The sequence below is a fragment of the Echeneis naucrates genome, chromosome 11 (genome assembly GCF_900963305.1).
Source record: "Echeneis naucrates chromosome 11, fEcheNa1.1, whole genome shotgun sequence".
NCBI lineage: Eukaryota > Metazoa > Chordata > Actinopteri > Carangiformes > Echeneidae > Echeneis > Echeneis naucrates.
In genome coordinates, this window is record NC_042521.1 from 3,413,117 (window position 1) to 3,438,961 (window position 25,845).

Genomic DNA, 25,845 nt, shown 5'->3' on the forward strand with positions numbered 1-25,845 from the left:
TGGCTAATTGACCGCGGAGCAGCAGCAGAAGCGAGCGGCGGCGGACGGACAGAGAGGTACTCAGAAAAGCGCATTCTGCCGCTGATATCCGACCATTCAGACACCCCAGGGGGCAGTTAGATTCACCGGGGGGGGGCAGTTAGATTCACCGGGGGGGGGGGGGGGGGGGGGGGGCAGTTAGATTCATCCGGGGGGAGGGGGGGGGGGCAGTTAGATTCATCGGGGGGGGGGGGCGAGACTGAAAGTATTAATGAGTGAGGATTTCATTACGGTTAGATGGAGGTGTTGGATGCTGTCGTTTCACACTTGCGTACTTTCAGGTCACTTCTTTTAAAATGCCGGGAGATGCATGTTGATTTTTATTTCTTATTTTTTGCAGATGTAAAGTGACCCAGAATGAAAGTTGCTGCCTCATGTTGAGTGATTTCACGGAGTTTAAACGTCTTTCTGCTTTCTGTTCGTCATGTTTCACTGACAGAGGCGGACGGATGGGCTTGACAAGCCGGAGACACCCAGCACATGTTCCGATGGCTGGTCTGGAACTGTTTTACTTTGATCAGCCGGATCCCAGAGACGCCTCCCTGGTTTGGACCGAACAAAGTCCGGATTTCTGCGGCGGTGGCGGCGGCGGCGGATCCGCTTCAGCACCATGGACAGAGACTCGGCCAGCGCGGGAAACGGAAACATCTTTCAGCTGCAAACCTCCAGATGATGAAGAAGATGATGGAGAAGATGAAGGAAGTCCGCAGACCTGCAGACTGATCTGGAGCTCCTCAGGTGGACTGTACGAGGAGGAGGGGGAGGTGATGGAGGAGGGGGAGGTGATGGAGGAGGAGGAGGACATCCCAGAACTTTTCCTGCTGTCCGATGACGACCTCTCCTCTGATGGCTCGGGGAAGTCGGTGGATTACGGCTTCATCATCGCGGTGTCCTGCCTGGTGACCGGCATCTCTCTGGTGGCCATCTCCTACACCATCCCCCGGGACGTGCGGGTGGACCCGGACAGCGTGTCCGCCCGGGAGATGGAGCGGCTGGAGCAGGAGAAAGCCCGAGTCGGGGCCCATCTGGATCGGTGTGTCATAGCAGGACTGTGCCTGCTCACCCTGGGGGGCGTGCTGCTCTCCACCCTGCTCATGATCTCCATGTGGAAGGGGGAGATGATGAGGAGGAAGGCATTTGCTTATTCCAAACATGCAGCCAAGTTGTACGGGTCCATCAATCTGAGAGCGGGCTCCAGCCCGACCCGGGAATCCTGCTCACATCTGTCTGGGCCAGAGGAGGATTTAGAGGTGCTCAGCTGAATCTGTGGAGGAAAAAACTCCCAGTGGTATCCAACTGGCCTTTTTTATTTCCATCAGCTGCTTCATGTAGACCTAATCCGGTCCCCACATTGTTCCTTCTGTCAGCACAGATCCATCTGAACCTCACAGATTGAGGACAAAACCAAAGTTTTCTTTGAAAGTAAAGTTGGATTTGCTTTCAGACAACAAGGGGCTTGTGTGTGTTGCTCATACGTCCTAGAATTTTTTTTAGAATTGGATGCCAAAAAGAGTTAAGACGCTCCAAGATGAGATTTGAACTGTTGTCTTTATTTTATCGTTTGCAGCAGATCCGTCTGTGTTTTGCATCTTTGATTTGAAATCTTTGTGTTTGTTGATTCAGCAGCAAAACACCTTCTGTCCAAGAGGAAGAAAGAGGGAGTTTCATATTTAAGGGCTGTAACTCTGAAATACACCCACTCACTTTAACTTTTGCTGCATCTGAAATGATTTTTCTAACAGAGCCTGTGGATTCTGTGTCTGTGGCTCAGGATGTTGTCGAACTAATCAGAGGCTTGGTGGTTCAACACCCGGCTCTGTTCTGCTCTACTGAACTCCTCCAAATGAGTGCATGTGAACGACAACGCTTCTGACCTTTCCACTGGTTTCAGATTGATTATGGATCTGTTGGCAAAAGGAACAAACTTTTTCAGTGTATCCAATTTTATTCAAAATGAATCTGCAGATTTGCTCCCCAATGAAACGGATCAGCCTGTGATGGTGGAGGGAAATATACAGGTTGGTAATATTTAAAGGAAGATCAGTGAAAAGCACTTTTTTTTCTTTGACAGGAAGAGTGAATCATTAACTGTGTTGCTGGTTCACCTCCCGGTGACCTCTGACCCCCCGTTTGTTTTCTCCAGTGCAGAATTGTACACTGAAGGTCTGAGTGAGCTGCAGCTGTCATCAGAGACCAAACCTGACCCCCCCCCTCAGACTGATTTGCTGTGCAGATCTGGCTTCAGAAAAGACAAATGTTTCCTGATCCCACAGTTGAACTCTGAGGATTCTGTTCTAACATCATTGTGGCACAACACAAATAGAAATACCACAGGAGGTGTAATTAGATTTTGTGGTTGAGCACAGACGGCGGGGAAGCTCGGGTTACATCAAATACGCTCAAGTTGTGCTGGAGGGGGCCCGGAGGGAGGGCGGGGACTGCAGATGTTCAGAGGGATACAGAAAGTCAACCTCTCCTGGTAACCGGTGTTACCTTATTGCTTGTAGGAGGCCTCGCCAAACAAAAACAACCACATTCTAACGTTTCCAGCTGCAGCATCAGGAGGAGACGTGGCGTCTCCCTCAGAGTAACGGATTGGCCTCCTCCGAGGGACGACGCTGCCAACAAACAAATTGTGTCTCCTGCTTACGGTGCACACAAAGCGTGCAGCCGGTGTAATTGGAAGTGCTGACGCAGGCGGCCGCACGACATTATCCTCCAAAAGACCTTCACTCACTTTCACCTCATTAAAGTAATTAAAGAGGTGAAATCAGCTGATGAAATATTAATTCAGCTCCTTGTGTGAATCTGTCAGATTTACTGTTATTGATTTACAGTTTTGGTCACAGGTGTCTGTTTTTCTTTGCTTTATGAAAGGGAACCCCCCCCCCCCCACACACACACACACACACACTGCCCTCCCATCCCATCCCGTCCCATCGCCCATCAGTTACTTTGTGATGAAGTGTGTCCTCCTCCTCCTGACTCATCTCTTTCACTCAGTGATTTCTTACCCTTGTCTGCTTCCACAGCAGCTGTGGAGTTAAGTATGTGGGACCGGAGAGATAATCAGAGCGAAGTGAGCGACTCATGGACTTCATGGACTTAAATAAAATAAATAAAATAAAATAAAATAAAAAAAAAACAGCATGTGATGCATTCTGGACCGCCGTGGCTGCTGTCTGCGGGGATATCAGCAGATTTCTCTTTACTGACATTAATTCAAAGTTACTCGGCCCGCAGTGACGCTGCTCCACGTCAGCTGCTCACATTTTCTGCTGAATTGTTGGAGACTCGTCTGTAACGTCGCGTCATACATGTACATGTCAGTTACAGCCAATCCGGTGGCCCTGGAAATAAATAAAAAATAAAGACGTGTTAGAAGCAAAAACAAGCTTGAAGTTTTTGTTTTTGGTGCTAACAACAGCAGTCTGTTTAATCTGAGATACTTCTTCCAAAGTCTAGATTTAAATTTGAATCAGTGTGGTTTGATCAGTTACTGATCATTTCATTGCTGTGAGCTCTGGAGCTGTGTGTGTGTTGCCGGTCTCTGGGTGTTTGGTGTGTAACTTCTGACACTGAAGTGTAAACTTTAGAAAATCTTTTTGAAACCAGGAGGAGAATGTGTGGGTCCGATCAGAGTTTATTGACAGTGGCATCTCCATGGCAACATGGCATCATCAGATCCTGTTTCTGTTTTATTCGATGATTAAATTGTGCTCTACAACCTGACATGATCTTTTTAACCCCCAATGCTCAAGAACCCAGTCTGAGGATAGATCCACAAACACAAAGAAACACACACACACACACACACACGTGTCTCATGGATTAACCAGTATGGCTTTTTAAATGTCAGTTCAGATCAGATGAAACAGCTGACGTCGGATGAGAAGAGCCAGAGCAGCGAGCTTCGTTACTGATGTAAAGGAGGCTGGGACGCTGCAGCAGCTTTAATTGGTGTCTGTCTTTGTTTTGTCAGGGGACTGCAGCAAGACACAAAATCCAACCTGTAATAAAACACACACACACACAAAGAGACACACAAGCTGCCAAAACTTCTGCAAACAAAATCTCACACACAAGCTTGTGCAGAAAATATGGACCTCTGTCAAAAACACACATCAGCAGACAGACGGATGGATGTGAGTTGTATCACAAACACACTTCTTCCTCCCTCTCCCTCGTCCATGAATGGAGCTAGTCAGAGTAATCATTCAGGGCAGCTGGCAGCAGGAAATGGAATTGGATTGCTGAAGGGGTCGCTCGGGGTCAAGAGCTTGGGTGTGGCTGTGGACACTGAGGCGGAGAAGCCTCTGCTGTGGGGCAGCCACTTATCATCAGCTGTCACGAGCACTCATCACCCTGAGCGACCGAGGACCGGCTGCAGCACACCGGGGGTCACACTTGGTTCTTCGTAGTAAATTAGGAATAAGATCATGTCTCCCAGTCTGAAATGCTCTCTTGAACTATTGCCTTAAGTTAATGACTTATTCAATAATGACTCTCGTTACCGTGATTGTTGCATAGCAACAATGGGCTGACTCAGTCATGGCTCGGAGGAAGGAGGGATGAGCAGAGATTCAGCTGAGAAGAAGTTTAAAAGACAAAAAAAAGGAGTAGAGGAAATAATTGTAAATAAAAGTATTCATTCAGCCCCCCCCCCCCCTTCAGGAGGGTATACCCAATATACCTGCAAGCTGCATCTTAAGTCAGCTCTCAGAGGGAGAGGAGGTGAAAGAGGGCAACTAACCAGAAGTATCAGTTTCAGTTTGGACCTTTTGACTGAGATTTGACTGTCCCTTCTCTCTTTTTTTAATTTCTCTTCCTTTTGCCATCGTTGTCCGGGAAGAAAAGCAGAAGAGACACCATAACCATAGAAACGGAGTCAGCCTGTTGCCACGGAGAGATGCCTGTGAGCCACAGTGACTCGGTGTAAAGGAGGTAAAGGTGCTCCTCCTTTGATTTGCCACTCTGATGGCAGCTGTAGAGCCTGTGTGGAAGCTGCACCTAACATAAAGAGGCTTTCTGAACTGCACACCTCACTTGAGCAGACGCGTCAGCTGCTGTCGCTGAAAGTCTCCCGTCGAACAGCCGCCTCTTCAGAGGAGTAAGAAAAGGCAGAAAAGACTGCCAGCCTGCACTCTGTTCAGCTCAGAGTCAGTAAGACTGCTTACGCCGCTGCTTCTTCCAGCACAGCATTTCTGTTTATAGATTTATTTCATGCAAACTGACACAACCTTCTGAGGAGAGATCTGCACAGGGTCACTCTCCCTCCGCTGCCTCAGTGCAAGTGCTGCCAAACATTCTCTCCAGTTGTTAATTGGAAACAAGACAATAACCAGAAACAGAAAAAGTCAGAATCATTTCTCACCAGCTCCATTTCTACATATTCCCAGTGGATGTATATTGACTTTTTTTTAATATGCCTGCAGATGCATGTGGTGAAAACAGAAACCAAAAAAAAAAAACAAAAACTGTTCGCCTAAATCTGCCAGAAAACAAATATTTCTAATCTGCACTGTCCCCTCCGCCCGTCCTCCGTCCACCGCCTACTCTTCTTCACCGAATCAGCCTGCCAGAATATTTGTTGAAAAATTTAGCCCAGTGTGTTTTAGACTTCTAACATCGAAATGGGATCTTTTTTAGTTGTTCTGCATCCAGAAAGTCGTAGTTAAGTGAAAGAGCTCCTAATCAGCAGCACATCCAGGAGCAAATTACAATAACTGTTATCATCGTTGTTTGTTTATTAAAAAAGCAAACGAACAAACAAACCTTAGATTGTAAAATGCTTTTAGCGTCAGGGAGATTTGATGGATGAGAGGCCTTGTGATGGACTGGCGACCCGTCCAGGCTGACCCCGAGCTCCAGCAGCCCATCGTGACCTGGAAGCGGATCAGCAGTAGAAGATGAATGAATGAATGAACGATTAATTAATCACTTGATTTTAAATAACAAACTGGATTGTTACAACAATGATCCACTTTCCCCCCTCCTTTGTATCTTTCAACCAGCTGTTGCCATGGAGATGGCGTGGTTGTCATCATGCCGTCATCCTGTACTGCTGGCATCTGAGCTGTGTCCATGACAACTGAGGTCTGTCTGCTGAGGTGGGACCAGATGAAGGAGGAGTGGACGGAAAAAAAAAACTAAAGTAATGGTGACTGCGAGTCAAAGCTTTCATTAAAAAAAAAAAAAAAAAAAAAAAGGTTTCAGAGATTTAAAATGGACCAACTTTAGATTTTAGAGCAGCTAATAGCAGCTTCGCGTTTGTACAAATTAGTAATGTTAACGTTGAACTTTGATCGATTGACTGACTTTTCTGTCCACCTCACTCCGTATAACAGAACACACCCTTAAAAATACATAAGTAAACAACATCTAAAGAGCAGACAGCTGCAGGCAGGTGATGTGAATACAGATCTTCGCTGTGATCAATGCCTGTGTAGGAATGAAAGACATTTAAAAAGAGAGAAACACTCAGAGGTATAAAACGTCCATAGATGTTCAGGAGCTGCTGACAGTGATGGACTGTTAATGAACACGGATGAATCTGCTCTGAAAAGTACCACATATTTCATCGCGGAGCTCCAGTAACAGGGAATGACTGGATAAATGTAAAGGGGGATGTTATTGTTGTTGTGGTGTTTCTAAAAAAAAAAAATAAATAAATAAAAATAAAATAATCATAATCATCTCCAGAGAGTTTAGACCAAACTATTAGGTCACAGAAAAACACCGATCCATCAAACAGAGATGCATTAAGGTGAGATATGAGTGTTTGCCGGGAGAAAAGATGATATAGGCTCTCTGTGTGTTTCCTCTGAATGGATATTGCAGCACTTTGAGGCATGAAGTGAAGGGAGGAGGTAAATTAATCTCACAGCAGGACAGGTTTGCTTACCTTGTCGCTGATTTATGCTGCAATTCTTCCTACGTGTCAGGATTTCATATGTGAGCAGATAGTCTCTGAGTGAGGCCATAAAAGGTTTCTACTCGTCACTAACTTCCATTCAAAGGTCCCATATTTCACTATTTTCTGAAGGTTTGATATATTAAAAGTTACTTTTGTGGTTCTAAGAATAAAAAACAACCAAAAATCCTCTGTGTAGTTTTACATCTCTTTTTTTTTTTTTTTTTTTTTTAAACTTTTACTTTTTCTGGGAGCTTGAGGAGCAACAGCTAATTGAGTGAGAGGCTCAGAGAGTCTCATCTGATTTTCTGAACGTGTTCTGAGTGATTACTTCAGTTTCACACACACTTTCACCTACGTCTCCTTTCTAATAGAACAGGACATGGACGTACCACTCGGTGCTTTATGGGACCTTAAAGTCGAAGCAGAAACTTTCAGGCGTGTTTGACGTCACTTCTCAGTGTTGATTGGCTCAGCGGTCGTTTTCTCAGAAACAGACACAGCTTTATTTAGGTGGGATCAATTGAGAGCAATTTTTCTGCATCAAACACTCCAGGAGTTTTTTTTTTCCTCTTCTGGTAACATTGATTGTGTCTATTCTTCCTGTGTTGCTCGATCACAATCAATATTTGTGTATTTTCCAGCTGAGGAATGGTCCGTTTATACCTTAGCAGAAAGTCTCCAGGGTAAGTTTTTAATGTCTGTATCTTAGCGTTGTTCATGTGCTGAAAGAAATTTAATACTTCCAAGGTGTCACTTTTTTAAAAAATGTGTGAAAATGAATCATCCTTTTCCAGAACGACTGAGGACGACAGTCCACAGTCCTCGTTCTGGACTCATACAGGTTCTGCAGAAGAAATACTGTGTGCGACAGTGTGTGTGTTAACCCAAAGCACAGAGACGGTGCTGTTTGATCGCTGCAGTGAGCCACACATGAAGTCTGTCTTCTCAAAGTAGAACTTAAAAAAACACCAAACGTGCATCCAATCATGATTTTTTTTTTTTTTTTCCTGCACAGGCTGTTTGCAGCGTTGTGACGTTCTGCAGGGTTAAAAATGTGTCGACTGACTAATGAGTCCGTTGGTGATCATGGCGACAACATATCCATCACTCAGCTGGAGCCAGAATAAAACACACAACTCTTTTGGTCTTTTGGGTGGATGTGTAATGTAATGAGCACCTAAATCGCTGCTCATCTTTGATGTTTGTGTGTTCCTCCTTTGAAATCTCTTCTTTGATTCATGTAGGCAGATTCCCCTTTAATGAAGACTTCTGAGTGGAAACCCTGATGAAACATTTAAGGTTGCAAATCCGGAGAGAAAAAGGACTCTTTGTCCGCCCCGACCCCCCGACCCCTGTGTGCTCTTCAGGGGGAATGAAAGCGTCTGTCATTCAATTCAGATCAAATTGAGGTGCTTCACATCTGCGCCGCCAACAAGCAAGAGCCAAGTGACACAAAAACAAACACACACACAAAAACCGCACTTTGTTTGTCCTTCTCTGCACGGAAAAATAATGAGTCTGTGTGCTGATCAGGAAACGTCACAGACCTTTAGTCCATCTATATATAAATATACATATATTGTGATTTATTTAACCCAGCCTACTCACTTCTCCTCTGCATGTGGATTTCTGTCAAGTTTATCACAATGTGTCGTTATGAGCTAATTACAGTTCCAGTTTTATTCCAAGGATGTTAACACGGAGTCATTTCAGGCAGTTATTGTGTCCAGATTGATCCTGGATTGTGATTTTGTTTTTTTTTTTTGACAGCTGCTCTGCTCTGTAAATGGCGACACATCTCACTTCGCTTGTAAAAGTAAAAATATTCTCTACTCAGTAGAAGGAACACTTTGGCTTTTTTTGTATCCACAAATAGCCATCGAATCATTGATTGTGTGTCCTGAGCTGTTTGTGTGCTTCGGGTTTGGTTAACTCTAAAAAATCTAAAAAAAATCTGAGCAAGCGGTCTCAAAATTTGATGGTGGTCATTATGTATGAGACCAAACTCACAATCAGTTCTTTCATCTGGACACTGATGAGACGACGTTTGTATGGCTGAAATAAATGGAACCTGTATTATGTAAAATGTTATGTCAATATTTTTATGTTGAGTGCATCTTCACGTTAAAGGGAACATTAGCTGTTTATTGTGAGCTGATCATCACGTTTGGCTGCTGCTGGCTGTAAATACTGTGACAACAAAAGAGCAGGAGTGAAAGTGGTGGCTTTGATTTGTCCAGCTCTTGATTTAATCAGGGCCACTGAGATTACAGTCTTTTTCTTCAAGAGAGGCCCGAGACCACCAAAGCACAATCATCAGCACAGACAGCACAACGACACAAAACAAGAAACTCAGAAATAATAAAGCTTGAAAATCTCCAGAGGAAATTTGTTTGAGGGCACTTTGTGGTTTGTTCTATAAAGTTAATGTTCCGATTATCCGTTTGAAAAAGCTTGTAATGTGGTTATTATTTTAACCATGACAACCAAGGCCCAGCACGGCTGCCGTCATCAGGACTGGCTGGTCTCCATTGTGGTTTTTCATCCTGTAACTTAATGTTTTGGTTGACCCAGGAACATTTTCTCCCACAGACACCGACGCTGACAGTGAACCGATCAAACCTCCAGCTAGCTTAATGGACATATATACTGTACGTCTTATCGCTCAGCGTAGAGACGAAACCTCACTAAAACTGACTGAACAGAACAACAAATGAATGTTAATGTTGCCTTAGTTATTGCCAGGACTTGAAGAAAAAGATAACATGTCACTTTTGTTGTTGTTGTTTGCGACTTGTTCTTCCACCCACAGGCTTCTAAAAGTATCATATAGTCATCGAAGCTGAACAGTCAGTCGTGGATCAAACTGTGATCTTCAAAAAAGCGAAAGGTTGATAACTCTGCATGCCGAGCTGAGCTTTATGATGGAAACCAAGACATAATAATGAACAATTCCTGCTCTTGTGTTCCTTACAAAATGCTCTCCCCCTCCAGCTCCAGCTCTTATCTTCATGCCCTGCAGGAAATTACAGGGGATTGACAGCACAACAGGGAGAAGTATGAAGAATGTTTTTCTCATTCTGTGCTTCTCTGTAACTGCAACGAAACAAATCACTTTTTTAGACCTCTGTTTCATTTGATCATATAATCTTTGTAAAGCTGCCACTTTCAGTGTCAAGGCCACATTCATTTCAAGCCCGAACCAAGAAATCTTCACCAATCGACACTGTAAAAAACACTTTGCCTGCTCTCTAACATTACATCTGCACAAACAGTGCATATTTTATGAGGTCTAAAGTTGTGTGTTCGGAGATGATGGCAGGGCTAAGCCAAGGATCAAAGCACCGAGCGTCTTCCTTCCCACCGAGGAAATCTTTAACATTACAGATAAACCACTAAGAAGATGACAATTTTTCTCCGAGTCTCAGTCGCCGATTCCTGCTGAAAGTTTCTACCTGTTTTCAAACTGCCTCCTCGTGGTGGAGAATTACTTTTCTTTGGTAAATGAAAAGTGCCCTGAAATTCAGTCTGTTTTGATTTGGAGCTTGCTTGACTGGACTCACGCGCTTGCAACTTAAAGGCCTCAGTTTGTTTTTATTCAGTGTAGAATATACGAGAGTCTGTTGTTTTGTTCTACATGAATATGTTCAGCCATCATTACGAGCAATTCAAGACAGTTTCTTGTGTCCCTTTTTTATGGAACCATTTCAGGTTCTCCAACTATAATTTAGATGTAATGACTCATTTGACATCTCTTTTTTGTTGCCTGAAGCCTTTGTGAGGTTTTTTTTTTTTTTTTTTTACACACACACACACACAAACCAATGCACACTCACTCAGGAAACACACAAATGCACAAAGTGCATTGTTCTGTATTTCTGTTTTATTTCTGAGTTTTATGCACAGATGAATTTAGGCTTTGATTTTGAATTCAGTTGAAATCACGACATCAAATGACTTCTGCTTTTAATACCAGCTGATAAGTGATGTTGTCTTTGTCATCAGCATACAAAGCATCTTGGGATCGGCGGCCCGCAGAGGAAGGAGCCTTTAAATCAGCACAACCTGGCCGTGCTGCTGTGACACAGCTGCACACACTCCTGGAATGTAATTCATGCTCATTTGATAGAAGATGTTTTGGTTGAGCTTACTTAACTGTGACCATCAGACACAGTGAGTGTGGTTTTTTTTATTGATGGTTCCTCTTTCATTTCGTTTCCTATTGCAGCCGTTTTCACACCGCAGGCTTCCCTCGCTCAGCTCTGACTGTCTCCTCTGCTCTGCTGGTGATAACTTATGACTTTGGCTGAGTACACCACCCATCTAAGGTTTAATGCCCTTCACTCCACCTGCATGTACATGCAATATTTATAATAGGGCCTACGGTAAACAGCTACGTGCGGTGCATTAACGTTACACCATTGATTTTACATCGTGGTGTAATTAACAAACTGCCCATTATTGAGAACCCTGGAAGGCTTTTATAGCGCCGGTCTACTTTCTCTGCATCTGGGTCACATTTTTTCACATTTATTCTTCCAATACAAATCGAGCCAAAGCTTTCAGAGTTTATGAGGCTCCCAGAAGAAGATTCGCTTCCAACATGTTTGTTTTTTGAAAGAAGCAGCTCTTTGAATGCGGCTGACAAGTCGCGACAACGAGGTTTAATACTGTCAGGAGGAAAAAGAGGTTTCAGCTCATGGGTCTTCATTTTGTATTTAATTCCTGCACTTTGCTGCTGGTGCCTGTACAGGAGAAACTTTCTCTGCCAAAATCTTATCTATATTGTAGACAATTTATAAGAAGAATCAGAACCAGTGGCATTTACTCTGCATGTCAAAGGAATTTGGCTTTAGAAGACAGAATTAAAGAAGTAAAAGTTCTTTTATATGGAGATGTTTGCCGGGGATTGTTCAGTCTGCCTCCTCTTAAGATTGTCAGCTTGAATCAGCATGAATGAGACAAAAACAATGATGGCAATGACTTTGGTTTATGGAAAGCTTTGTGTGGGACTCACATGTAAACATTTTAAACTTTTTACAGACGATGTAAAGTTAATCAGGTCGTTATTAATTTGACCTATAACGATTGTTATACAGATTCATCTTAAAGCCTTAAAGACACATGAATCTATCATAGTCAGTGTAACAATCAAACAAATCTGTTGTGTAGTTACCAGATAGTTAGGATTGTTAAGGCAGGAAGGTTTCTCTTGGAGGGAAAAGACTGGCAGATCAATGACACTGAAGATGTTTAGTTATATCTTTATAGAATCTGATTTCTAAAATGACTTGGCCATGTGTTATTCAGGAGACTCAGACCAGAAATCTTCAAGCGCTGTGTGGCAACGTAGCAGACAGATGAACTAAATGTCCGTTATTATCTGATGACAGACAGTGTCTCACCCAGAGGAATGAGTTCAGGCAGCACTGAGTGAGGAGAATTACTTATTTATTCACCCGTTTACTGCTGCTTAAACTGCGTGTAATTCACGTATCACGGCATATTAGATCATTGGATTCCAGGTTAGTTTACAAAGATGAAGTGGAACTGCTGATTTTATTGCTTTTATCTGGATTCTCAGCCTATCAAGGCCGGGGGGGGAAGGAAACAGGCGGCACATTAGCATATTACCTAATTCGTCCTGGTTAAAAAATGAGCTTAAAATCAGGGTCGCGCACCATTTTGTCCTTTATATCACTTTGGGGATACAGGAGTGGACGCTGTGAGGAAGGAGCTCCCCACTGTTGCCTGGTGACTGCAGAGCTGCCAGCGCACCTGACAAGCCACGAGCCATCACTGGCCTTGTTTCCAACCGCCGCACGAGTAAACATCGGCCAGCAGCCTGCGTTAGCGGGGAAACTGAATTGGAAGTTGACATTTGAGGAGGGGTAGGGGTCTGCAGGACAGGCTGTTGTCTCCCTTTTTTTTTTAATTCCACTGCTTTACAGTCAAAGCATGGCGATACATCTGACTCGACTATAGCGACCTTCAGTGGCAAATTCACTGAATTTGAATCATGGCAGGCAGAGGTTATTATATGCAGAGTTACACTTTCTACAACGTTTTTCTTTGTATGTAATTAATCAGTTTCATTCGTGTCTCCTCCTCTGATGTCTTTATTAAATCCTTGGCTTCATTTCTGGAGTGTTTCGTGTCCAGCTGGCTCTTAGTCTCATTAAAAAAGAAGAAGAAGAAGTGGAACACAGCCAGCAGCTCAGAGTGAGGAAGGGATGAGTCTTGGCCTTGAGGATGGACACAGAAAGGGAGGGAGCGGGAATGGGAGTGGGTGCTGGTAAAAAATGAGATTCATTTCAGCCGAGGTTGTAATTTTTATTGCAATAATAAGACACGGCCAATCTCCATGGAGATTTCATGTGGGAATTCATTGCCTAGCTGTTCACAAACCAATGAAAATGTCTGTACTTACCTCGGCCGCTGCCTTTGAGAAACCAGAAAGTGATGAGAAAGCAGTTTTGGACAAGTTACTCTAAGCGTTTTGTGGTGCATGCAGAAGTTGCTTTTCTCACTTTAAGCCCACTGATTCCAGTGTAACAAGGAACTGGAGCTCTTTCCTCTCCCACTAACTCTGGGAACAAGCGCCTTTTTTGCACTCAGGCTTATGATTTGCAAAGCTGTGCTTACAGTGTGACGCCTGGCTTGGCAACAGCTCTCAGCTGCTGCAGAATGAAATGTGTGTGAATATCTTATTGGTTAGAGACATTCCTGAAACCGTTTCAAAGCCATTTTTTGGTTCTGCATCCGAGATAATAAATGACCTCTAACTTTTTATCTCCTCTCTCTGTCAACATGGACAGCTCAGAAGTTTGCGTCCCCCTCAGGATGACTCTCTGACTTCTAATCCAGCACCATCGTCAGGTTGTGCTGACACTGGAAAGGTTGGGCAAGTCTGTCGACGTGCATAACAATCAGTCTTGTCTCAGTTGCTTGTGCTTGTTGGGTATTTGATCATAATTTTTGGCTTCAACTAAAAGTTTCACTCATTGCACACCTAATTCTGCCGCCCTAAACAAAAAGCACTGTGAGTTTGTCGTCCCTGATCTCAGCTGGTTTGAGCTGGTTCCGTCCCTTGCAGGCAGAGCAGTGCTTTTTCCTGCTCATTGACTGATGCTGATAAGGCTCACAGTCCCTGCTGTGGTGACAGCTGCTAACTGTCTTACCAATCCTTCTTCTGACCTCAGGGAGGTCAATAAAGCAGCACAGACTCATTCAGTTTGGCTGCAAGTCTAAAGAGTCCAGAGTGTGATTCAGCCCATATGTTTCGGCTGACGTGTTTTTGAGTTTATACCTTTTTATAGCAGATACTCTGACTTTTTCTACGAGACCATGACAAAGTTAGTGCATTTGTTTCCACATGTATTTATTTTTGTGGTGTATTAGTATGACTTTGTGTAAGATCATAAACACTCCACGCAGCATTTTCCTGGCTGCCTGGAGCTTTTGTCATAGCTACAGGGGATAATAACCTGCATCTGCACTGATGTGGCCCAATCCACAGCTGGAGCTCTCAAACCAATCGTACATTCATGGGGCGAAAGCACTAACAGAGACACAATGACATTTTTCAGCACAATTGAGCTTTTATCTTTTGAAACGACCGACACCCCCCACCAAAAAAAAAAAAAAGTAATGCTGTAATAAAAAACAAACAAAACCACCAACCTCTAAACAGACAAGGTTAGCAAATTTCAAACCCTCTAAAAAAAAATCCAAATGTATTTTTCACTGGAAGAGTTTTGTCTATTTTTTTTCTAATCTTTATTACCGTCTTTCCTGACTTTATCTTTCGAGTGTGTTGTATAATGTGTTTTGTTCCTTCATGGTTAGTTTTCTGTGCTTTATTTATATTTTTACGTTGCTCTTACCATTACACACACATTTCATATTTTTATTTCCGGTGCAATTAAAACTAAAAAGTCCTTCACGAAATATTATTTATGAAGCTCCCTCAACGCCCCCCCCCCCCAAAAAAAAAAAAAAACAAAGCAAAAAACAACAACGAAACAAACCAACAAAAAAAACGGGAAAAGTGAATGACATTTCTGTTTGTCATCGCCCTTTTTGTCAATAAAGTTTGTTTTTGAAGCCGGCCAAGATGGCGGAGTACGACTTGACAACCAAGATAGCACATTTTCTGGACCGACATCTGGTTTTTCCTCTGCTGGAGTTCCTGTCAGTGAAAGAGGTACATCACAGCTGATGTCGTGAATCGTACATTTAAAAGTAATTGATTGTCTGTCGGGTTTTTGATCTGTAGATACGATAATTCCTCGGAGTTGCTAGCCGGCTAACACTCGCCAGATAGCCTGACGACGAGCAGCCAAACTACAGATTAGTTTTAGTATTTTTTAACTGCAGAGTTAGTGTGAGGTTAATTTTTAAATAAGTAAAATATTACTAGAAAACGGTGAAGCCAGTGTTGTATCTTTAGGAGTTGGCTAATACGCTTATTCTTGTTACTTTAGCATTTAGCATGTAGCATCTTCAGGGATTCATGTGTTGTGTTCGTTGTAACTTGATTTATATATGTATTTTAATAATGTCTTCACAGCTGTTTGGTTGTTTAGCTGCATGGTGAAATGTCGATCGTGTTTGTCGATTGTGACAGATCTACAATGAGAAGGAGCTTCTTCAGGGGAAGCTGGATCTCCTCAGCGACACTAACATGGTGGATTTCGCCATGGATGTGTACAAAAACCTGTACCCGGACAAGGAGATCCCACATTGTGAGTGAATCATCACATTCATGTGATGGATAGTTAATGTGAACAAAAAGGATCCAATCAGAGTAGTAAGAAGTCAGGTGGCAGGTTCTTTCATGATGTTGGAGAACGTGCTACAGTTCTTTAGATTAGAGTTTCCTTTATTTATTCCACAGTGGGGAAATTCAGTGTTAACAGCAGCAGTACACACAGACACACACATCCAGTGCACTCGGTGCGAATAAGTGGACTGTATAAAAATGTAGAGAAAGGTGTACAGAGGTGTATTACCATCAATGCAGTTGTGCAAATATATATACATGTACTAGGTTCCTGTAGGCTGGATGGGGTGTGTAAATGAATAAACACATAAATATGGTGCACATGTGGTGTGGTTGTGATGGGATTGTAACACCAGAATAGAATATTGCTCATATGACGTTATTGGTCTGCTGGGAGCAGAGCTGGCTGTAAAATCTGTCAGCGGAGGGGAGGAAGCGCTTGTGGTGCCTCTCCTTCACGCGCTGTGGGTGGAGCTTACCGGTGATCTCAAAGTCTCCTGTGGAGGGTGGGCGACATCGCCCGTGATTGATGACAGCTTCGCCGTCATCCTCCTGTCCCCCTCCACCTCCACAGACTCGAGGCTGCAGCCCAGGACAGAGCCCAGCAGGCAATACCATGTTCACATGCTGACTGTAATGTTGATCAGGACCAGTCATTCTGTTGCTGTTGTCTCTGGAGATTGTCTGATTCTGATCTGATTCTGACATGATGAGCTATCTTGGTGCAGCATTTGAGGCAGATTTTAACACCCGCAGCTGCTATAATTCACCACATATGCCACGATGCTTGAAAATCAATCACCACCTATTTTGGACGTTGAATTAATTATTTGGTGTTTAATAAGATAAGAAATCCCAGCAATCTGCATCTTAAAGATGGTTATTTCTGGTAACATTTTCGGTCCTTGTGAGTCTGACAGCTTGATGAATTCAGGTGGGCCTCATTAAAACTGCAGCAGACATTTCCTTATTATTTTCTGACACTCACAAATCAATGACTGAGGTAATGGCCAAAATAGTCAGAGATTATTATTATTAATAGTTGCCACAATTGTCCTGCTATGTTGAAAGAATCAGAGCACAGTCTTTTAGTGTTATCTCAACATGGCACTAGCTGGAGAAGGTTTGAAAATAGAAGCATTTACTGTCACTGCTTTTTTCTCTTTGGTTGTTAATTCTGACACTAACAACAAGAACGATTATAAAAGGATGCCAATACAACATTAATTTCTCCCAGTTGCTTGGGGAGATTATTACTATTATTACTATTTTGTAATGTGTGTTGTAAAAATTCACGATGGAAAATATTGTGTTTTAGCCCTGAGAGAGAAGAGGAGCACTGTGGTGGCCCAACTAAAGCAGCTGCAGTCAGAGACAGAGCCAATTGTCAAAATGTTTGAAGACCCAGAAACCACTCGGCAGATGCAATCCACAAGGTCACACAAACTTGTCAAAGAAAAGATTTTATTTCGAGTAGTTTGCTCATTAAATACTACATCACTGATAGCTGTCAATCCCTGTGAAAGTATTATAGTCTGTTTTTTCTTCATCAGAGATGGGAGGATGCTGTTTGACTATCTGTCAGAGAAACATAATGTAAGTTCACTGTTCCTCTGGTTGTATAAAAAGTGTACTGCATTATAATCTTGTAAAATGGGGAGCATGCTGTGTGTTTTTGTTTCCATAACAACCAGTTACCATTGTGAGCCAGCAGGATTCTCAGAATAATAAAACACCCACCAATCATTGTTCACTGAGATCAGAGTAGCTAGTTCCACTGGCTGCCAATGGCTTAATATTTTACCTAAAAAAAAAAAAAAAACTTAAATTATAATCCTTGTTTGTGAGCAGTTGGTACATATAAACATTATTCACACCCACTTGAAATAGAATTTGCTGTCAAAAAGAACTGTCTTTGCCTAAAAAGATAAAAGATGCTAGAACATCCAGTAATCAGCCAGACTCAGTCATCCATGCAGCTCTCAGGATTATTATAATTTTTTTGAATGTTTAAAGAGGTGGAGAGAAAAAGTTAAGAAGCTCACATTTAGAAAAGCAGTGGATAAATCTAACTGCTTTAAAACCTCAGGTCATAACTTTAGTGCCTCGCTGTGCCTTTTATCTACCAAAATTTCAAGAAGAAATAAGAAGCCCTTTTAGTGGAGGGTACTTGTTATTTGTGTGTCACTGGTGATTGCTGAGTTGGACCCTCTTAAATTTGACCTTTTGTAATGTTTCAGTTTCGTCAGGAATACCTGGACACTCTGTACAGGTATGCTAAATTCCAGTACGAGTGTGGTAACTACTCCGGGGCTGCTGAGTACCTCTACTTCTTCCGTGTTTTGGTGAGAATGACCCCATTTATTTTAAGTATTGTGTAAAACTGTTTATTTTACTCCTTTTCTTTATATATTTTTAAAATAAAAATGCTGCTCCTTGCTCACTGTCTTTGTTGGTCTCCTGCTCAGGTACCCTCAACAGACAGGAATGCTCTGAGCTCCCTGTGGGGGAAACTGGCCTCTGAGATCCTGATGCAGAACTGGGAAGCAGCCATGGAGGATCTCACTCGACTAAGAGAGACTATAGACAACAATGTAAGATGAAACTTTGGCTGTTCTAGGTCGCATTTTATTTTAGTGATGCAATCAAAACATTTTAGATGGTTCAAGTAGCTTTTAGCTAGATGATATTAAGTTCCCCGTTTGTTTTAACTGAAGTGGGAAATGACCAGTGCATAACTGTTTGTGTGGTTTCAGTCTGTGAGCTCTCCGCTGCAGTCGCTCCAGCAGAGGACCTGGCTCATCCACTGGTCCCTCTTTGTCTTCTTCAACCATCCCAAAGGCAGGGACAACATCATCGAGCTCTTCCTCTACCAGCCCCAGTGAGTCACTGTCTCTCCAACATAGATGTAGTTGTTTTAAACAATTATACGTCCTTCCAACTCATAATGTAAATATATTTTCTTGCCCTGGAAATACTTACTACGTCTGAGTCTCAGTATACAGGGCTGAAAGTAATCCGGCCTCCTGCTGGATCTCCAGCAAGTGTCGTTGGACTGCGATTAAAAAAAGATCAACATTAAAAAAAAAAAAAAAACTTGCTATATTTGTGCTAGTCTAACATTACTGTTCATTGTTTTTCATTATAATAGTTTTTGTAACATGCACACCTCTGTGCGTGTTCCAGGTAAGAATATGGCCACGGTGTATAATTCTCATCCTGCCTGGATTATTTCTCCATAACGATCGGCTCAGAAAACAGCCTAGCATAGCAACAGTAACTAAGGAGGGCTTGGCTTAGCGAAGGATCGGTGGCCAAACCATTTGTTGGGGGGGGGGGGGTCAAACTTCGATGGGTGAGTTTGACAGATAAAATAAATTCATGAAGCACTGCAACAGGATTGTGAAATAACTAACTACATTGTGAAATAGAATGGACTTTAAACGGCAGAAATAAATCGGTAGATCAGCATTCTCCGTGTATTCCTCCTTTACATCCTGAACTGGGAAACAGAAATATTATATTTTTATTTATTTATTAAAAATATGATAATACACTGAGTGCACTACCGTTTTTTTAAACCGCAATAATTAATGAACTAGTTTGCCTCCTTTGTATTTGTCAGGTACTTGAATGCCATCCAGACAATGTGCCCACACATCTTACGGTACCTTACAACTGCAGTCATCACCAACAAAGACGTTCGGAAGCGCAGACAAGTGCTGAAGGATTTGGTAAAGGTCATTCAACAGGTAAGATAATTGTATGTTTTCATAATAAGCTTTATGTCACACAGTTGAAGGATTTGGTCATCAAATGACTGATAAATAATTCTCCCGCTCTCCCACAGGAGTCGTACACATACAAAGACCCAATCACAGAATTTGTGGAGTGTCTCTATGTGAACTTTGACTTTGACAGCGCCCAGAAGAAGCTCAGGGAGTGCGAGTCGGTAAGCAGAGCTCCCCTGCTTGACAGTGTGCGTTTGTCATGGAGTGCATGCCTAAATCACCCCACAACAGTTAGCGGTCTCCTGGGACTGAAGGGTAATATGAAGCTTCACTCAGCCATGGTGCACTGATCTCCTGAGTCCCAGGCATTTAACTTTGCAGCTATTCAGCTTCAGCAAATCCATGTCTGGCCTGATTTGCTGGCTCTTAGTTTTATTCAGTATGATTTTCAAAGCGGACCAGCTGTCAGATTTGGGGCTTGGTTGCCTTCTCTTTAGAAACCCCTGACTGCAGTTTTTGTAGTTGTGCTCGTGGGCCACTTTGCACATCCTCTGAGCACTCTGATCCACTGGCTTCTTTCTTGTGGAAATTGGGCAGTGCTTGAGTAGACCTCAGCTGTCAGATACAGAGTGAGCGCATTGATGGAAGAATTAACGTCATTGATTAAGTCTGTGGCTTTTAAAAGTAATGGGATTTAAATTTTCCCGTTCATATTTAACTCTAGAGATCAATAAGTTGTTTTCATTTGAAAAGAAAACCAAAAACAAACATTTTTGCATGATTTTAATCTACTGTTGGCAATTTTTCTTGACTTGTAAGCTAATTGAGTATTTCTGGGTTATTGAATAAATACTTTCACTTTCATTTCCCTTGTTAGGTTGTTAGTAAAATAAGGTTGCTGCTTTTTTTCAGATTCTTGAATACCAATGTTTTCAATAAATTTAAGTTCTTGAGGTGGCCAAACATCCAGCCTGATTTAATGTCACCCATAATCTCCTAGAAGTCACTGTTAAGCTCAAGTCTGTTGATGCTTCACAGCTCATGTTACTGCCTCCATATCTTCTCCAGTTTAGTGCTGGAGAAATCTCTCTGATAAACAAAGTCTGAACATGTTTATTCAGATTTTATTTGTTCATATTCATTTTCACAAGGGCAGAACATTCAGGTTCTTTGTAATAAAATAACTTGTAGGCAGCGTGTGATTCAGATGCCCTGAACACACTTGGAAGAAGTCTGGCCAATGAATAGACCTTGCTGTGATTCTACACAGCTTGTATGAGCATAATCTTTTGTTAAACTTACGATATAAAACTATCTGAATAAAATGACTCTGCATTGGGAGGGCATTTTTATGTTAAGGTAGATGAACCATCAGATGGAAAGTAAAAACTAAATCACTGGAAATGGCAGCCTACACTCCAGATGTGGTTGTTGCATGGTGCTATTATGTACTCAAGTGTTGCTCATAGTAGACTTATTCTGTTGAAGCATGTTTATGGTTGGAAATAAGAGCTTCAGTTTCATCTGTCTGAATAGAGAAAACACACACATTTGGAAGAAGAGTGTGTTCACCTGGAAAGTTGCCTCATGCTTGCAGAGAAGTAGATCAACTGGCTGTGAAAACATTTGGTCTTTTCTTCAGGCTGTGGGCGATTTGTACATAAAGAGCCGAGTACTCACAGTAGTATGGTTTCTTTTTTCCTTCAGGTTCTTGTGAATGACTTTTTCCTGGTCGCTTGCCTTGAGGACTTCATAGAAAATGCCCGTCTATTCATCTTTGAGACTTTTTGTCGAATCCATCAATGTATCAGCATCAGGTGCAATATCCTTGAACGGCAGAACAGATTCCATGTGTGTGCTGGGTCTTTGTGAGACAACTGACGCCATTGACAGATGAGAGATACAGATAAAAAGATGTTTGAGATTAATACACCCAGATGACCAACGTAATTTTGATTTTTGTTGCTCCTCAGTTTTGGATTTTAATTCATGTCCCGCTAGTTTTTTTCCCCCCAACTAGTGAACAGTAAACTTTTAAAGGGGAGCTTTTAAGGCTTTATATTCCCCCAAAAGATATTACTTACTGAGATACCCCCCTCCTCCTTCGCTCTCTCCTCTCAGCATGCTGGCAGACAAGCTCAACATGACGCCCGAGGAGGCGGAGAGGTGGATTGTCAACCTCATCCGTAACGCCAGGCTTGATGCCAAGATTGACTCCAAACTGGTGAGGCTCTGCGTTCAGTGATCCGCCGTCTTCCAGATAATCTTCAAATCACTCACACTATCATAAACAGACCACTAATCTGTGTGGTAATGCACCATAGCTGTGTTAATTTGTTTATACCGCTGTTGTCAGACTGAAAAACTGCATGAGAGCTCTCAGGATTAAATCCAACAGTGCAGCTCTACCTTAGTCATACTTTCACAGAAATTAATATTTCCATTTTTGCCTCTCAGGGTCATGTGGTGATGGGCAACAATGCAATATCGCCTTACCAGCAGGTGATCGAGAAGACCAAGAGTCTGTCCTTCCGTAGCCAGATGTTGGCGATGAACATTGAGAAGAGGTTGGCTCACAGCAACAGGAACGAGGTACACTCAGGAACTGTTGAGAGAAAGAGGATGTCTGGTCAGATTATATATCGACAGCCTGGTTGCCGTCACCACCAGTTCAAAGCTGGATTTATTTGTCTGGAAAGATTCAAACACACAAAATTAACCACTGAATGTTTGATAAGTCGTACTGTTGTTGCTCACCTGTGAGATCTGAGTTCAGACAGTCAGAGTCCTGCTGCCCTCTGATGGATTCATGTGAAAATACACTCAGTTTCACTCTTCAGTTTTTCACTGAGCTTAAGTTCATCAGCGTCACATATGATCTCATGTTCATAAAAAAAAAACACACCTCACTGAATCACATCTCTTGGTGCCTTTATTTGTTAAATGGCTTCGACTAACTTCTCTGCTAATGTTTACCTCTCTTTGTCGCCATCTCCTCAGACACCAAACTGGGCTGCTCAAGACTCGGGCTTCTACTAAAAAGGAAATCGGCATCAAGAGGATGCCGAAGAACCTTTGGATATTTTTAGGAATTTTTATTGTATTTATTAATTTATGAGTTCAACCATATAATATTCTAACTTCCACTTTAACTGCTGAAATACAAAAACTTCAAGAAGAAGCAATTTTGCTTATTATGGGTACTTCTTTTGATTGGAAATCTGGAGTTGATTTGATTATGAGGCAGCTTAAACCAAAAAAATCCAAAAAAATGTTTTAAGCATTAAACATATTTTGCTTCCTCAGAAAGTTTTTCTTCCTCCTTCATTTATAATATAACACTAGATGGCGTACTTGGTTTGTTTTTGCTTTCAGCTGCATTCATCAGACTCCAGCTCGGTATGTGTCTGGGTTTAACATTTGTATTATTTGTCATAACCGTAAGAACAGAGGCCAGTGGCGTCGACCTGAAGAAGAATGATATGAAAGAAAATCAGTTTCCTGTGCAGGCAGATTTCACAGGACTCTGATAATGCACCAGTCACACTCTTGGACCGATTTCAACCCTGCTGTTTGTGTTGCAAGTCTGTCAGTTGGTGATTCTTGTGCAGTTAGTATCTGACCACGCCTTATTCCTGAATATTGAATGACCATCTGTTGTCACGTTCTCAGCAAATATTTGACGTGCAACTTGTGCTGTTTGTAGTAGAGACATTAATTACGGTAACATGTAGCTGGTCCAACACAAACCGGCTGGGTGAATACTTGTGTTCGTTTAGTGTGTGCTGATTGTATAATTTCCACCTGAGAGGGAAATTCGTGTTGTTGTTGTTTTTTTTTTTAATGTAAAGGACTAACCTGCTAATCTAAATCTCCAAAATATAAGATGGCTGAGGAATGACAGGCAGACCTAGCTCGCCTTCAAAATGCGTACAGGAGAAAATTATACCTTTCCAACACAAACAGCTGCCAGCTGCTCAGATAATGAGTGGAAAGCCCCAGGTGCATTTCTGTGTTGCCCCTCAACACCAGAGCCCCTTTACCATGTCAGGATTCCTTCTGATGTTCAGCCTGGGAGTGGCTGTGACTCCTAGCCACTCCTCCAAACTGCTTTCCTTATGCACACACACTCGCAAACACACTTTTTCAGGACTCATTGAAGTAGAACAGACACTCATGCGTAAGCACAAGCTAATACACACCCACGCTCACGCACACTCAGAGCTGACGTGGGCTGAGGTCTGAGCAGGGCTCCTTCTGGAACAGCTGGTCTCCATCTGTGGCTGCTGCTGCTGCTGCTGCTGCTCCGGCTGCTGCTGTTGGCGGTGTGGCTTCCTGAGAGGACTCAGGACTCAGAGCGGCCCGCTGCAGCCTCTTCATGCTGCGCTCTGCTCCGCTCCACTCACACCCAGCCAGTCAGATTGTGTTTGAAACAAGCAGCCTCTTCGAGCATGGATATCCTGACAGCCTGGGCTGTCACGAACCCAGCTGTGGCCCGGCTCCTCTGGGTCCTAGCACTGGTGCTGGCCACCCTCCTGGTCTGGCTCTTCTTCTGCTGCTGCTACAGCTGGAACCAGAGCTCCTCGCCCTCCTTGGAGAGGTACCTGGCAGGTAGGTGGGTCCACTGCCCCACCCCCTCGATCCTGTGGGTGTGTGGAGGCCTGTGATATACTCAAACAAGTCAGACACTGCAGAGCTCTAACTTCAACTCAGTTTGGAAATGCAGTTTTTTTTTTTTTCCAAGGGTGGTAATTGCAAATTGTTAGTGTTTCCTTTCCAAGGCTGTAGCTCCACATTTTCCACAAACCGCCAGCTCCTGCTGGCTCCGGCTCCGTTTTGTGGTTGGAGCAATCCATGTTTAAATGAGCTGTTGCCCATGTGAGACGATACAATGGGTCTTTCATGCTCATGAGCGCAATAAGAGTTTTTATTTTTAGGATGCAGCTATGAGCACTACTAAGACGTACTTTTCCATCTAAATAACGGGATGTGAACCTGCAGCTCCTGTCAGAAATCTGCAGTGTCATGGAAAACTTTTTCACTGCGAATAGCACGTGGACAACTGCAGTCTGAACGATGAATGAATACTTCTGTCATCCTTTATGATGGCAGCTGAAATTAGCCACTTTTGCTGTAATCAATTCCATTGCTGCTTTTTTTGCTTTCACCTTGTTTAAATAAAATGTGTTTGTTTCCATACAGTGATGGCGAAGCACTCAAAGTCCAAAGCTCCAACTCAGGTGAGAAAATGCATTTTGTGAGATTAAATTAACACTTTGAGTTTTAATCAGCAACTGCAAGAAAAATATGAAGCCTTCATGTTTTAAATTCCTCAAAGTTTAAATGTGGTCTGGTTATCACAGCAGTTTTCATAGGAGCCCGTAATGCCTGCTTCAGTCTTTAGAGGTCCCCCTTCACTTCCATTTTCCACAGTGACACACCGAGTTTGACATGTTCATCAAAGCAACTCAAACAGTCTAGCGTCACTAATTCCAAGTCCTGACTCATGAATATTTCTTGGTCTGATTGTCATTATGATTATATGTCTCTGACAACATCTGGCATAAAGAGATGAAAACCTGCTTGGTCACCTTCTCACTCAACTGCTGCCCTAATTGGTACCTCTGCCATAATGTTACATTCCTGAGTTTGCAGCTGCAGAGTCACTTCACAGTATTTAGATATTCGATCGGGAAAGACGTCATGAAGTAGGTTTGATCCTTCAACATTTACACAGCGTCCAGAATGAGCTCTTTAAGCTGAGCAGCAGCATTTCAGACAGATAAACTGACTGAAAATCACATGCTGAGTGGTTGTGTGATTTTATGTTGCAGCCAGTATTCATAGCAACCTATGACAATGGCCTGTTTTTACATCTGATTGTTGTGACTCAGTAAAAACAAAGGGGGGGGGGGGAGTGATGCATTTAATGTTTCTGGCATGAACAAGCGTGTTTCTTTATAACACAAGAGGAACTGCTATTTGCTGAAGCAGAAAAAAAGGACACGCTTTTTCCTCTTAACACGCAGTGACTTGGAAACTTTACTCTTTTTATTTTTAACTGAACAGTGAAGCAGAGTGCAACACCTTGGGTTTTAAGTCTTAATGCTAAACTAGATACAACACACACTATGACAACACCTCTGCTGCTGTCAACCGCACCCCCCATCTGGAAAACAGCATGTTCTTCTCATCATTTTTGGGGGTATTTTACACCTTTACTTGATAGGGCAGTGTATAGAAACAGGAAGTGACGGGGAATGACATGCAGGAGAGAGTCAGAGTGGAAGCTTCTCTGTTCTGATCATACACCATGTGGTTGGCGCCCTCATCACTCGGCTATCACGTCGCCCCACAAGGACGTTCCCTGTATC

General features: G+C 42.7%; 3 protein-coding genes across 5 annotated transcripts in view; all 3 read left to right on the top strand.

Moving 5' to 3' along the window:
* Nucleotides 1-824: 824 nt before the first annotated feature.
* Nucleotides 825-1,301, top strand: LOC115051408 (transmembrane protein 74). Its single transcript, XM_029514801.1, has one exon. It carries the CDS (start codon nucleotides 825-827, stop codon nucleotides 1,299-1,301), a length of 477 nt encoding a protein of 158 aa, XP_029370661.1.
* Nucleotides 1,302-15,054: 13,753 nt separating this feature from the next.
* On the top strand, nucleotides 15,055-22,774 carry eif3eb (eukaryotic translation initiation factor 3, subunit E, b). 2 transcript variants are annotated; one of them, XM_029513720.1, is made up of 13 exons: nucleotides 15,055-15,161; nucleotides 15,528-15,702; nucleotides 17,059-17,176; nucleotides 17,294-17,336; nucleotides 17,981-18,085; nucleotides 18,209-18,334; nucleotides 18,497-18,621; nucleotides 19,366-19,492; nucleotides 19,591-19,692; nucleotides 21,179-21,288; nucleotides 21,593-21,695; nucleotides 21,929-22,063; nucleotides 22,472-22,774. In XM_029513720.1, exons 2-13 carry the CDS (start codon nucleotides 15,642-15,644, stop codon nucleotides 22,508-22,510), a joined length of 1,194 nt encoding a protein of 397 aa, XP_029369580.1. In that variant the 5' UTR covers nucleotides 15,055-15,161; nucleotides 15,528-15,641; the 3' UTR covers nucleotides 22,511-22,774. The 2 variants fall into 2 exon arrangements, with proteins under 2 accessions (XP_029369580.1, XP_029369579.1); XM_029513719.1 differs by having other exon boundaries at nucleotides 15,059-15,161; nucleotides 15,585-15,702.
* A 1,148-nt stretch (nucleotides 22,775-23,922) lies between these two features.
* The window catches only part of pleca (plectin a), an 83,894-nt gene continuing 81,971 nt past the window's right edge, over nucleotides 23,923-25,845 (top strand). For both annotated transcript variants that reach the window (XM_029514931.1, XM_029514932.1), the window contains exons 1-2: nucleotides 23,923-24,082; nucleotides 24,674-24,711. In XM_029514931.1, the coding sequence (XP_029370791.1) occupies nucleotides 23,923-24,082; nucleotides 24,674-24,711 (198 nt within the window). The remainder of the gene's footprint in view (nucleotides 24,083-24,673; nucleotides 24,712-25,845) is intronic.

What these genes read in the sequence shown, in the direction of transcription:
- eif3eb (XM_029513719.1), top strand. Translation starts at nt 15,072, where the DNA reads ATGGCGGAGTACGACTTGACAACCAAGATAGCACATTTTCTGGACCGA. An exon ending in ATCTGTCAGAGAAACATAAT is followed by an intron (nt 17,337 to 17,980) that starts GTAAGTTCACTG and finishes GTAATGTTTCAG; the next exon opens with TTTCGTCAGGAATACCTGGA. An exon ending in CATCAATGTATCAGCATCAG is followed by an intron (nt 21,289 to 21,592) that starts GTGCAATATCCT and finishes CTCTCCTCTCAG; the next exon opens with CATGCTGGCAGACAAGCTCA.
- LOC115051408 (XM_029514801.1), top strand. Translation starts at nt 825, where the DNA reads ATGGAGGAGGAGGAGGACATCCCAGAACTTTTCCTGCTGTCCGATGAC.